The following is a 14,163-nucleotide window of genomic DNA, read 5'->3' as shown; positions in this document are numbered from 1 at the left end:
CGATGGAAACCCGCCCCGGGCCAGAAAATCGCCGACGGTTCAGCCAATGAAACTGGTGAGAACATGTCGACGACTTCGCAAGAATAATCTGACCAACCATCTCGAGCGAAATATCTGCTCCGTGGAGCAAGGGAGCGTAACCTCGAGCCGTGCGACAGGTATCAGATTTCATGTCGAGAACTGATTTTGACCGTCGGGGTTCGCCCAAGACATTAGCGGTCAGAGGGCATGGGTGTCATCGCCGATTACGGATATTTTACCCTTAATAACTCTGATGCTTGAGAAAATCAGAGATTTCGATCTGTCGCTGCAAAGAAGATGACCGCAAGAGATTGCGTCCCACCAATCAGGCACTGTTTTAGAAGGGAAGCGTGAGAATCATGGACGAGGACCCAAACTGGGGCTTGAGCGTGGTAGGGAAGACAATCTCACTGGTGGGAAAACGGCTTTTAATCTTTTAATCTGCGGAGAACCTTCTGAATACACCACGACTTGCTCTATCTTCCCTGAGCAGGAGCGAGAGCAGGTATCTCTCGCTGTGAGATGAGATCACCTCCGATTCTTCTCGTAATTTCCGACATCTGCTTGTTCCGAGAGCCTTACTTCCATGGACTCCGCTTACAAGACCGCGATGATCTGATAAAAGAATTCGCATTTATTCTATGGTTTGAGAACAACAACCGCCTGGACAAGCTGATGCAACTCCCTGAGGAGACGGCGCTGTCGATTCCGTGGGCTCTAATAAAATTGCAAGGCCTCCAGAGACGTCGGCGTCGTCAGCAACTGCGTGGACAGCAATGATGATGAGAAGGACTTCTGGGCAGCCTTTTATTTTTCACTCTATTTTTCCGCCAACAATGATATTGAATGAAGTTCACCAAAGGGAAATCGAATCGTCAATCGACGACTCTTCTTTCCACCTCCCCGCGTAGCAACAATCCCCCGCCGCGCCGCTTCTGCGTCGTTCGTGCCGGTCTCGATTCTCATGTCCCTCGCGGCGAGCTGTTTATTTGTTTTTTCCCACGCACTGCGCTCGAATCCTGGCGGCGAGGGACAAGTCCGAAAACTCGCTCGTTCTCGGTTCCCGCTGTCAGCTGAATGATGATAGGATTCGACGCAACAGGGACACTGAATAGACCGGTGCGCTATTATGAGCTTTCACTCCTCCCGTAGTCTGGCATGGGAATCAGAGCCTCTCGTCGGAGGTTTCCTATCCCGGCGAGTTTCTCGGAGGGAAAATGGATCACGAAGTGAGAGAGCTCCCCTCTAGAGACGATATCGTGCTCCCGAATGGAGAGACCACGGCACCTTTACAGACCGTCATAATGGAAGCTTTACGACAGTTCGCATGCGTAACCGAGCTTCTGGTGATTCTTCAATGCACGAGACGCGTACTCAAGAAAACTGCTTCAAAAGTGCGGTTGCGCTCTTCGAGCGACATGTGTCCCTGAATAGAAGATCGAAAGAGGAATTGAAGTGAGTCTGTATGAATGAAGGGATTTCAATTTTCAATGTCTAATCAGGCGGGAGGATGAACTGGATAAGGCTGGATTGCCCTCAGGCTAAGAGCGAGCAAGCATATACCGTAGCTCACGGGAAATTCATTCCTGAGCAATGCTGCCTCAATGCAACGTCACTCCAGCACTCTTCTCGACAACTCTCGCATCGATGCAAACGGGGCGTCCGGTGGAGAACCTCTCGAAAATCGATCGACCTTCTTTTCTGGCCTATAATTATCCTTAAGATTAAGGAAGTCGGAATGAGTTCGTCGTTTGATTCGGTGTGGCAACCTGAATCGGTGCAATCGCTTACGGATCGACGCGGTGGAGATAAACTCGAAAGTAGCCTCTGAAGTAAACTGTTTGCAGCTCAGAGCACGGCGGTTTAGCTGTTGCTCTGAGGGACTCCCATGCTGGAGGAACCGGCTACCGCGAATAATTAGGGAACGACTCGATTCCCGGACTAGATTCGATACCGAGGTCGAAAATACTGTTTGATGACTCCGGGAACGAGTGGGAATGATGAATGTACTCAAAATTCTCGAAAGTTCAAAGCAGAATAGCCAGGAATATTCCTCCTGCGAGGCTGTTCACGTTTACATGGATCGATGATCTTGCTTCTCCACTTCCTGGAGGTCCATTCGATCAGATTGTTATCCCTAAAGCGGGGAGTCTTCGCCTTACTCATAGTACCGCATTGCAATGGAGTTACGAGACTTACCGGAATCATTGCGGAGAGAGGAGGGGGGTCGCGATTCGAACATACCTATGCTTGGGCCCCTAAGAATCCATAACCAGCCGAGTGACAGAGTAAATTCAAGACGATGCTCCTTGCGGGGTAGCCAACATAGTTTGCCATCGCATAATCGCAGGATTCCGTGGATATCCTCGAGGACTCGTCACAGGTAGAGCTCATTGGGAACTCCGAGACAGGGAGTCCGGCCCCTAAGCTCGAATTTCGGTTATCGGAGGTTCCTGTGCTTAAAAGATAGCCGCTGAATCTAAGCTCCTCCTTCCTTGAGCAGTGGCACTACGGCCATTCTGTACCTGAGCCGAATTCCATATCGGTCCGCTATTGTCGTGCGAATCAAGTCGACCGCCTAGACCGAAGACTATTCGAGTTCAATGCAGAGCAGTTGAAGAGATAAGGCGGCTTCAGCCTCATGCCAATCCCTCTATTGATTAACGACTCTCGATAGTATGGAATCGATCGATTGGGAGCACCTCCCAATTGAGAGGCTCAAATGCTCGTAATTTCTGAACTGAGATAGCGCTGCGGCGATCCTGAAGCGATTCCGAGAGATCAAAGTCCGACTGACTCCCTTTGATGGGGTTTCGAGAGATTGGTATACTGATGGAGTTCCGCGCTCTAATGTTCCGAATCACTGTCGAGAACGGCTCCGGCCGTAATTGGAATCGGGCCGAGCACGAGAGATGAAACGGAAGCTTCGAAATCGCCTCGTGAAGCCCCGCTTCGAGGAGCACGTGGAGCAGGGGGTGGGGGCAGACTGGGAAACTCGCTCAACGTAGGCTTTCCCCCCTGTTAGCGTCATCTGGCTCCGCTACCACAGAAGCGCGGACGAGGGATTAGGCATCAGGAGATCAGGAGTTCCCGATGCATTCAGGTTCTCAAGGCATCCTTCTGCGCAGGCGGGCAGTATGAATCCGTCAGCTCCTCTAGGATCGCATTTCCTATCAGTGAATCAATAACCTAGCGGATTGCTGCCTCTACTCCCCCCGCGAGACGCCCCCCCATCGAGCCGGGGGGAAACCTCTATTTTCCTTCTGAATGCTCTTGGTCGAGAAAGCTATTGACGGTCCGGTTTTCCGTGATCGCCGCAAATTTGCATACCAGAAATGGTACCGTCTGTGACAAGCGTGTCCAGGTTTATTCTTCATGAGGGGGATCAAGGCCTTCCGCGACTCTTTCAATGAGACCTCTCGGAATATATGTATGTATACACGCGAGCGGACGTCATTCGACGTGGGAATCCCGATCGTGAATGTTTGTCGTAGATTGCGGGCTTTACGAAAACAGCAGGGAAACTTGAGTTCATGGCAGCGCTGCAAGAGTGGTGTTTTGCATATGCGTAGGCCTTCTCCGCTGGAGAGCTCCTGATTTGCCGTCATTGAAAGTTCACCGAGGATTCTCCAGAAACTTGAGCTCGAAAGATTTGCGTGCCTTAGTTCCGCGATTCACTCTCCCATTCATAGAGAGAACGGCGCAGATTCTGGATGTTCCGATTTTAGGATGAATCTAGTCGAGTCTCCGAGTTCGATATAGTCTCGATATGCCAGAGCTCACTTCCGAGGAAAATGTGGGGGTCACAAAATGTCTCACAAGGGAGCACGCTGGCGTTCTGAACCATTGCGTTGGAAACATTCGATCGAGACGAGGCCTCTTGAAGCACGTCTTGTAGGATTCCCCAGCCCGTTGAACCTCGTAGCTGCTCTGACAGGCTGCCCATCTCGACAGGCGCCACTACGGTCCCATGGAGAGCGTTTCTAGGAACCTCATCTTCGAGAGAAGATTATCTGCTCGAGGTAGCTCGAGGGTCAAAGTATCCACTCTTCATCGAAGAGTCTTCGACGCACACAATCGGAGCTCGAGTATCGTTGTGCATCCTCTGACAAGCTGCAATCCGGCGGACGTCAACATCTTGTATACGGGACTTTCTTGAATAGACGAATGGAGAGGGGGTATTGATATTGAATAGCCAAATCAGCGAGGCTGTGAGAAGGCGCTGAATCAGCGTAGCTATTCGGTACCCGCCAAATATGACGAGGCGACACGAAGAGGAAGTTTGCCTGCGAAAATGGTTTTCGCAATCGAGGATCTGTCATGTCATGTTCGGACAAACTGTATGTATGGAGTCGTCAAAGAAGCTGTTTCTCGCCCAAATTAGTTTGGTTGCGGAGGTTCATATGTGAAGCGAAAGTTTTTTGCTCAAGGTCTTGCTCAGATCCGGATGGCGCGAATCATGCAGAATTCCACGAACATTCTGAACGACGCTATATGATGAGTGATGAGATTGCAAACTTCTATCAAGTTCTGTCTGGTTTCTAGCTCCATCGGGCGGACGGGAATCCTGCGGCTCGAGACATGCCGAAGATTGGCCTTAATTTTGTAATTTCGGGGACTTATCATAATTTCCCTGAGAGTCCGGAGTCGAGAATATTAGGGATCAATCTCGATGAATTTGAAATTATTAAGGTTTTCCGACAATCTCCGATGTCAACAATTCTTTAGTCGTGTTGTTGCAACTTATTGATCGATCTTCTGACGGAGTCGTAAGGAGCATGGAAGTATTTCCGTCTCTCCGGTTGGTCTAAGCGACTCGAAGTCAGGGCCGAGTCTTTTACTTTCGAGAAGAGCTTCCGAAAACTTCATGGTGCATCAGAAGCTATGGATATCTTCCATTCCGAAAAGGCCGCGAGTTGTCTCCGTATGACGCTCCTGCATCTTTTGAACAAGGATCGGCCCTGAGAGGTATGAGGCCGATAGGACCGGGAATTGCCTCCAACCAATGCCCTCACGTACTTCACACCTTTCCCAGCTTCTGAATATCACGGAAGAGGAATCCTGACTCGTGTCCAGAATCGTAACTTGGCGGATCGTGGGTCTATAGAGAGCCGAACATACATAGGTTCAACTCCGAAGTACTAACGAGCACAGAGGATTGCTGAGCTCGGCCGTTCATTTCGTTGCGACTGGGACTGATCTTACATCGTCATTAGATCTGCTTGTCCGCAGTCATATGAGGAATGCGGAGACGCCAGCCCTAGAGTTCTACCGCGATGAGGAAAAATACGACGCCTGGATGGATTCACGTGGTCGATCACGCGTTCGCCCTGCTCGTGTCATGTCCTCTGGTCTCTTTGCTTTGGTGGGGAGGATTCAGCCTCACGGATCGCTACATCCACCAGACGGAACAACCAGCGGGCTATTGCTTCTCTTTCGTTCTCGGTGAGTACTCTAGTTTCTTCGCCGTTATGAACCTTATGATCATTCCCTTCTGGTGACTCAGGGAGCAAGTTCGCGAACATACTGACCTCAGGTAACGTTTCCGACTGAGTGAGACTTGTTCTTTGAATCGTAGGGTCTCTCGTCCTCCAGAACGCTCATTTGGTCGCTTCTGATCTCGCCGAGCTTACGAGAAGATGTCCGGTCACAGGCCAAATATTGGAACGATTGGCTAGTGCTCTGCTCATTGTTTCGGTCATTTTCCAATGGGACGGCCTTTGGAGCCTATTGGACTTCTTCATGGGAGAAACTAAGGTATCGTGCCTCATCTGCTGGGCTATAGGTGAGGACGAAAAATTATCGAAAGCGCGGAGCTCGGGAAAAAAGAGATAGAAACTTCCGTATTTTCCCCTTCACAACATTTTCGCGCAGTGTCATGCCGTCCGCACGCAGAGTCATGCCGTTACGAACGGTATCGACGCCGAGGAATTACAACGAGATTCACGAAGGAATCGCTCATTCCAGGTACTACCGTGCTCGTGATGGCCAAGGTACACAACAATGTCGTTTCTGGCGTTCCCTACATCTTGCGACCAGATAGCTCGCGAAGCTTATTCGAATTCGAGTCGCGTTTCTTGATTCAGGTGTGCGTGGTACCATCAGACGGAGTACATTCCGCTCTGCGAATGTGCTATTGTCGAGAGGCCATACGGCTCCATTCCAAGAAAGCTCTCATGATATGTCGATTCCAATCGATGCGTAACAGAACACGAAGCCGGATGCCGCACTTCAAAGAAGATCCTTCGATCCTAGGAGCTGCAGGAGAATCGCCTCAAGAGTTTCATGGATCACGCCTTCTCCGTGTTCGTTGTGCAACCTGCAATCGTTCTCATCTGGAGAGCCGCATGGAATGTTCAGGATTACTGCTTATTCCCCTCGGACCCAGAATTCTCAGCCAATGTTTCTTACCTCGCTGGTGAATATATTCGGATGGACTCCACGGTTTAGCGATGGGAAATCCCAATAATATTGAGAGTGGGACATGGACGACTGGTGGTAATCCCCGATGGAGTTGCAATCGATTCTATTGCACTTATCAACGAAACGGTTATCATCGAAGTATCGCACCAATGGCCTGCATATTCTCGCTCCAGGTACCTTCGTGACAGTGCTACAATTCTGCCTACAAAATTTCATGACGAACTGGATGGAGAAGTCGAGCGTTTTCGAGCGTCATGTAATCGCGTTCATTTGGAGGCAGATGGCTGTGTGCTCCTCAGTCACCCTGTGGCGCGGGCAGTGGGTCTGGTTTTCCATTTGGATGGACAATATCTACATTACGAGTTTCGTCACTCTAGCCTCAGGTAAATACGAGCGAGGATGGCGTCAGGGTGGGGCATAATTTTCCGAGACACGGGAGATTCTATCACGAGCAGGTTCGACTCGGCCACTCACAGACTTTTTTTTCCTTTTGCCAGCTTTCGTCCTTCTCACTCTCAACCTCGGAACGCTGTCTTTCCAACTGGGCGCTGTCCCTGATACCGCGCTCAAGTCGTCAGCGGACTGTATGCGATTCCAAATCGGATACTTCAGCTTGATCTGGCAGGAGCGGTCTGAATATCGGCCCTCGAAAATGGTAACTCGCTCGGAATATTCAAAGTCGGAGCCGGAACACCATAGCTCAGGCATAGTAGTTACCCCGCCATCGAACGCCTAGATACTGCGACCATTCCTCGACAATATGAGATCAATGCTTCCGAGCCGCTTCCGTGAATACCTTGAAAAATGCGAGGGCACTCGACCATCGGAGGTTCTTTTTCAATGGTTCCCCCGTGATTCAGGGGATCGGAAGCTTACGAGTCCAAATCTTTCATCTTTCTCCGTAGGCGGCGAAGTGCTCAATCGAATCCGAATCTCCGACGTCATTGAAAGATGCCCCGCAACAGCATGTCATTTACGAAATGAGTGGACCCTGAGCAGGACTGATACCGACCGACCGCCCGACTGATTCCGCAAAAGATGTGTCGCGGATCAAGCTAAATAGAAGTCTATAATTCTGGTAACCCGGGCTCCTTTTTTCTTCCGAGTTCCCCCTCCGAGGCTGCTGACAGCCGCGGAGCATCCGTCGAGCATCCGCGGGATGCGGACCCGATCGATTTTCTTTGTCGATCGAATATCATCATCAGCCCTGTTCAACAGTGGAGCTACTCTACTAACGTTCCATACCTTATTAGCGTGCCCTGCCGCGCTCCGCCGCGGAGAGAAGGGAGGTAACATACGGCGCACATAGAAAAATAAGCGACTTTCAGAGAATATAGGTAGATGACATGGGATGAGATTTAATTTATTTTGACGGCGACTCTACAGCTAAATGGCTGAATGTCTGTTCAGCTCCGCCGGCCGTCAATCACTATAGTAACTTGTCCCGATGGTTCTCATGTCCTTTATCTATAGCCACAATGGTTGTGTTTGAAGAACTTGTCAGTGTTCGTTTTCCCGCCCAATCCCTCGTTTGCGAATTGTGGAAGGTCATACACGACCCTTCCATGTTATCATCCATACCGGTAAAATCTTGCCATTGACAGAGGTTTACCATCCTAAGGGAATCGTCCACCAATATGACCTTTTGCCGGGGCTTCCCGTCTCGGCAGTCGACGTTATGCGCTGGTTTGAAATCGTAGATAATGGCCATAACATTCACGAAATCGCTTCCATTTCTCTCGAGGAGCTCACCGATAGGCGTAGGTGAGATCCATCTTCAATTCGGGTATGATCGTGCTACCGATTGCCCTTATTTTGCTCACATCAGCTAGAAAAGAAAGTTCTATATCATCCGCTATGCCGGCTATAGCCCACCCTCTCTGAGGAAACTTGTTCTGAAGGAACCTGGAACCCTCCCAACCCTGCGGAAACATGATGACCCTTATCGACCCGCTATGACCGGCTCCATACCGGACTGGCATTTGGTGGTCAGGAATCAGAGATCGTTATCCGAGACCGGAATAGATGCTGAGGTCATCCCGTATACGGCAACGTCGCGAAACATGAATAGTTCACCACACGCTCTGAGGAAACCTGTTCTTAGGAAGCTTGAGAAATATTTCCCCCCTGCTCTGAGAATACCTATCCTGAGAGAGCTCGATAACAATTCCTCACGCGCTCCCAGGGAACCAGAAAACCGTCATGTCTCCCGCTCATTCTAAAGGAGCTCGAGAACAGTCTTTTAACCGCATGAGGTATTCAAGTGATTCGTGATGTCCCGATTCTCGATCGAGCAGTGTCGGGTTGTCTCATCCATCAACAAAAACGGAGTTGGGGGAAAACACTTAGAATCATGAAATACGCGAGATCCGGAGGTGACTCCCGGAGAGGATTCTGAAAGTCCTCCCAAAAAATCCAGAATATGCGTTCCGTATTAGAAGAGTTTATGCGACACAAGGATATTTCGGCGGACTTCCATTTTCATGTATATAGATGTGCGATGGAATTCTCGTTGGGCTCGGAAAAACGTGGCGATCGCTCGAATGTCGTGGAGCAAAACACGACGCCGGCATCACGCAAAGGGAGCCGAAGCTTCGCCTCAATCGAAAATCTCGGCTACAGCATGCAGAACTCAGGAATACATGTCGACTCTTTCGTAGCGAGCCTCTGGGCGATCCCCCGCGGTCGCCCTCGAGCGTGACGTGAAGGGTTCGGACGCTAGATTCCGCGGGATGTTGGTCAATAGGTCCGAGCCGGTATCGCTACAAAGTTTCTGGGATCGAATAGCTCTACTAAATGAGTAGCCGGTCGCCGGATCCGTATGAGACCTTCCTCCAATCCTGAGGCGCACCCAGAAGATCCGGTGGTACTCGACCTGGGTTTGCAGGTCTGGATATATGCATCGATACGACGCTGTGAGCCGAATGCAGATATTCTCTGATCATTTTGGGGTCTCACGAGGCAGGTTATTTGCTGGGGCCTGTCGGCCGGCTTCATCCTTAGCGTATCAGGGAACGGATTCTCCTTCGACATGACAAATATTCCCTCAGTTAGAGCGCGTGTCGCGACAGAGAACTAAGTAATGACGACCTGTGCCAAAACCTGGGCCACAGGCCTATGAGTGATGTGATCTCGTGATGTGACTCCTCCAGCATCGTCGCCCATTCAGACGACTCGGATATTAGCAGCTTGTGATCTAGTGGACTGATTTGAAATTCACAAGCTCAAGGCTCCCTCAACACGGAAACCTCATTTGTCCTCCCGAAGACCGGCGTCGCCCCAAGATCCGAGGAGCCGCTAGAATCTACCTTCTCATTTCTTCTCCTCACGAGTGGTATTGACGCTCCAGAACTCCTTACTTCGGAGAGAGGGAGGAGCGCTGACCGTAACCTCTCGATCTTACGGAGTCACACGTCGGGATGGAGCAGTCCATCAATTTCAGGAATATTTTCCAGGTCCGTTGTCAGTTCCAGGACTCGATCGTTCACCGATCTCTATCCCTCGGACATCAAACATCGAGTCCCTCTTTTGGCCTAATCATCATGCGATGATGATCAGTAAATTCATTGTTCGCGCTGATACAAGCAAAATCTTGCCGTGCAGCTAAGACAGAAACATGGAATCACAGTGATCTCACGTCACACCGAGCAGCGCTCGAGTCGCTCATGTCTACGATCCTGTCGTGATGTGGGAAACTGTCGTTGCGATCAGCTGGCGGATGGAGAGACGAGTAGCAATCGATGTCGCTGATCAATAAGCTGGACGCTGCGGACAATATGCAAACTTTCATGAATTGCTACTCTTTGATCGCTTGCACGGCCCGCAAGGGGTTCGTGCCAGAAAAACTGATGTTTGGCGAATTGTAGCAAGGAAGGATTCAAGAAGCAGACTGAGGCATCTCGATTCCCATCTCAGCCCATCATAGGAGAACCTATGGGCGTGAGCGAATTCCATGATGGCTCACCAAGATCGAGATACCGTCACGCTCACTTAGCTATTAAACTTAGCATGTCTCCTCAAAACCGGTTCGGGGAAGGCCCTGAAAAGCATCGTGGACTGTGTGGAGGATTCGCGAGGCAAGGTCAAGAAGTACTGCACGGATGGAATTGGCCGGTCGCATCGCGGGGGAGCGCTTGTTTCTTTGGAGATGCGTGAAAAACAACCTCTCAGTCGAGTTTTCCTTCCCGCGCTCCTCTTGACAGCCTAAACGTATCGTTAGAGTTTCTGAGTCGTGGTATCTATGTCGAGATACTGAATCCAACCGAGTGAGATCTATGCTGAAAGCAGCATATCTCTGACAACAACAGAGATCGATCCTTACTCGGGTGAGGTCTCATCCCGTAAGGGCTTTTCCCGAGAGTGGCCCCATCCCCCTCAAGCGGTGGCCTCGCAGCGTTTCAGGAACGGGAACGCGTCTCCGTACTCGAAGCGCCGAGGTTCAAGAGGCATCAAGTTTGGTCGGGGTATATTATAGGCATCGTCAAGCCTCGTTACGCCACGAGGACGGTCAATATCAGTCCTAAGTACTCACCTATATCGTCTCGCCACTTTCGCCACAACGAGATACGATTGCAGGTGTCGGTGCGACGGGTATTTTTCCAGGACTCAAGTTGAGGGCTCTGCACCGAATGAACCTGTCATGGTCCCTCAGGAACGATTTTTGCATTCGACAGCTTCCGTCTTCCCAACTCTCGATCTCTAAGCGCCGTCCTCCTGGCTCGGAGCTGACTCTGACAGCATACTCGAGTCGCCGCCGGACTGTATCCGACTTCGGATCGAATACATCGAGTTGGACGGGTCCAGTCAGGCAACTGGTCCGGGGGAAAGAAAGGGGTGGACCGACTACATACTGGATCATCGGCCTTCGAGATCCGACGAAGTAAAACGCAAGTCACAGCCGGGGCTGGGAGCTTTCCCCGATTGAATATTGTTCCTCGGATGTCTGTAGGCTCGTGGCCATCCTCCGAAGAGATACACACGACAGGTGCCCACGAATCTCACGAATTCTGCTCGAAGTCATTGCGAAAATTCGACAGCCACAATCATGATATATTCTAGCGCCGTAAGTGACGGAATCAGGAGTGCTCTGGGAGAGGTGCGGACGGTGCTTCAAGGGGACTTGGGCGGACAGATATTCGAGTCCTCCTCCGACTTGGGAAATGTAGGCGGTCAGACCCACGAGGAGGTGGCGATCGACCCCTCGCCACTCCGTGGGCCCGCCGCTGAGCACCGTTCCGAAAAGAATACTTGATAATATGAGACCACTCAGGCAAGGGATTAGGAAAGAAGTAGGAAGTATAATAAAATTTCAATAAAATAGAGAGCAAAATATCAATTTTTATCTATTCTCGCCTCTTTTTCTCATTAACTTCGCCCGCGGGGTCCGCGCCATTTCCGGAAACTCCCGACTCCACCGATTCCCGAAGGGCAGGCGCATGGTCGGATGGAATCCTCACTGAGAGCGACTACGGATCGTCGTGGGATACGGAGCGGAAACGGTGACAGGGACGGGAAGCGAGACATCTCGGGGTTCTCAGTTTCTTTCGAGCTCTCGTTGTGAGACTTGTAGAGGATCGGAGGAGCATTCGTTCCAGAAATTTTCCCATGCGTTGTGGGCTCCAGGCAGAGGCAACTCCCCAACGGCTTCCTCCGAACATGCCATTCCTATGAGGCAAAATATGACCGGGGCACATTCAAGGGAGTGTAATGGACGCATCGTCTCCCAGGAGGCGAATCGCGAGTGTCTCCTGGCCAGCGTAGTCTCGAGCGGAGCTCCTAGGTCCGGCTCCCTGAGAAAGTCTCCTCTGAATATTCCGTGTGGTGGGTATGGATCCTCCACGAAATGGAATAGGGCATTGCAAAGCCGGTGAAAAATCGTATTCGGGATCACTCCGAGATTCTATGGCTGGTGCATCCGATCGACGGGGAGGCGCGATAACGACTGCTGAATCACACAGAAAAAAAAGATATATATACCACCGAATGCGGAATGTCTGCAGAGAGGTTCTGCGCCGACCGGGTGAAACGGCCGCGTGAGAATTGTTATCTCTGAGTGTCCGTAAAGCATCACACGTACATGGAGCGAGCCTTAATTTGCAGAATGACAAAGTTTTGTTGGGCCAAGGAAAAGTTTTCTTTTTGCAGAATTTGACTTTAGCTTCTGGTGTTCGAGTCGAGCTTGACAAGGAACGGAAATACCATTATCACCATCATGGGAGAAAAGGGTGTCGGACAAGTCTTCTTGACCGACCTCACAACTTTGCTATCGGCAAAATGCTCGTGTTTTTTTCGTTGTTGAATATAGTCGTATCTCTCAGGGTAGTTCGAATCGCGAGAATTTTCTCACAGCGACGAATTTGAAAGCCCTTGAAAGTTGCTTCTGTACATACTTTAGGGTCACGGCAAACTAACACAATGGATATCTGTAAATATTGGCCGAGATGGATATTCCGTTCGTCGAACTGTTAAGGATATCGGTGAGGCCCGATCGGACGACAGCCTCCACGGGCTTCGTCAGCCAGTGGGCGGCAAAGAGGAGGGAAGCCGTGGCCGAACTGGAGGGAGATCCCATTTCGGAGCGCAAGATCCGCTGGACCGTACCGCTGTGTCCGAAAAGACATGTTTTCGCCAGGTACCTCGTGCACGGATACCATCATATGCTCTGTGACACGGAGGGGTTTCACCTTCCGGCTGAGGAATGTATCTGTTAATACTGTAAACAAGAATGCCCAAGATCTCTTGCAATAAGTTGTCAGTCGGGACCCAGTCTTGTCACGCTAGAGAGCGCATAAGCGATATTGTACAATGCACGCGAAGATAAATTTACTGTATCGCGAGAATTCCCACACCGAGCTGGAACCTCCTGAGTGAGTGAACAGCGTTTATGGCAGCATCGAGGAATCCGAAGCTTTTTAGGATTGCTGCGAACAGATATGTACATCGTGTATGAGCTTCCTGAAAGTTTTCATCTCCCCTTACCGCGCGTCAGCCAAGGTGAGGGTAAATAATCGCACAGCTCAAACGATATCGATTCACGGGACGATACGGTATGATGGATTACTATTATTGATCCTCCGCGAAACATAATTACCGGCAGCCGTAGTACTTTAACAGTTGGATTGTGAACGGCCATTACATTCTGATCGATCATAGACTTATCTACCAGCGGCCTTGGTTTTTTCTCTTCCATTTATATCACTTTCCGCCGCCACTACTCACTTTTCCCTCTCAATGTCGCTTTCATGCTTGCTCCGTCGGACAAGACTCGCCGGAAAGCTGTGCGCTCGTCGAAGACTCCTGGCAAGTGAAATTCTTGCTTCGATCTCGCAGAGCCCAACGGAAGCCTTAATAGGAGGAGAGCGTTGTACGTCATGAATCAGCGGTCAACCCTTCGCGGGGAACGCGACTTCGTTCGCCGGACGGAATGCGCGTTCCGGAACAAAATTGATGACTTTCGGATTGGTTCAAGATCTGCCTGCATGATCGATGACCGTAATGTGTTCAAATTACCAACGAATGACGTTTCGCCGATCGAACTCTGCTCGCCGAGATTGTCCATCGTCGGCGAGGCGTTCTGAGTCTTTGCAGAAGATTGGAAAATAATTAGCTTGGTCCTATGCGTGCGTACTCTGTGCGGATGCGTCTGGCGAGATGAAGTGCTCTGCTCGAGTCATCTCTGATTTTTTTCTGGGCACGGACGCTCGACCGGCATCGATCGTG

At 50.5% G+C, this 14,163-nt stretch overlaps 1 protein-coding gene across 1 annotated transcript; it reads left to right on the top strand.

Annotated features, from left to right (window-relative positions):
- The first annotated feature begins 1,377 nt into the window (after window positions 1-1,377).
- On the top strand, window positions 1,378-7,439 carry LOC100901335 (uncharacterized). Its single transcript, XM_018642116.2, has 8 exons — window positions 1,378-1,476; window positions 5,238-5,466; window positions 5,600-5,806; window positions 5,989-6,107; window positions 6,277-6,439; window positions 6,618-6,827; window positions 6,942-7,099; window positions 7,350-7,439. Exons 2-8 carry the CDS (start codon window positions 5,298-5,300, stop codon window positions 7,437-7,439), a joined length of 1,116 nt encoding a protein of 371 aa, XP_018497632.2. The 5' UTR covers window positions 1,378-1,476; window positions 5,238-5,297.
- The last annotated feature ends 6,724 nt before the right edge of the window (window positions 7,440-14,163 follow it).

Source organism: Galendromus occidentalis, unplaced genomic scaffold (assembly GCF_000255335.2).
Source record: "Galendromus occidentalis unplaced genomic scaffold, Mocc_1.1 scf7180000076543, whole genome shotgun sequence".
Classification (NCBI taxonomy): domain Eukaryota; kingdom Metazoa; phylum Arthropoda; class Arachnida; order Mesostigmata; family Phytoseiidae; genus Galendromus; species Galendromus occidentalis.
This window is presented reverse-complemented; position numbering and strand designations above follow the sequence as displayed.

Bases quoted from the DNA above. Each gene is read 5' to 3' on its own strand.
- LOC100901335 (XM_018642116.2), top strand. From the start codon at position 5,298: ATGAGGAAAAATACGACGCCTGGATGGATTCACGTGGTCGATCACGCG. The intron at 6,108-6,276 runs GTGTGCGTGGTA...CTTCGATCCTAG, and splicing joins AGTCGCGTTTCTTGATTCAG to GAGCTGCAGGAGAATCGCCT. The intron at 6,828-6,941 runs GTAAATACGAGC...TCCTTTTGCCAG, and splicing joins TTTCGTCACTCTAGCCTCAG to CTTTCGTCCTTCTCACTCTC.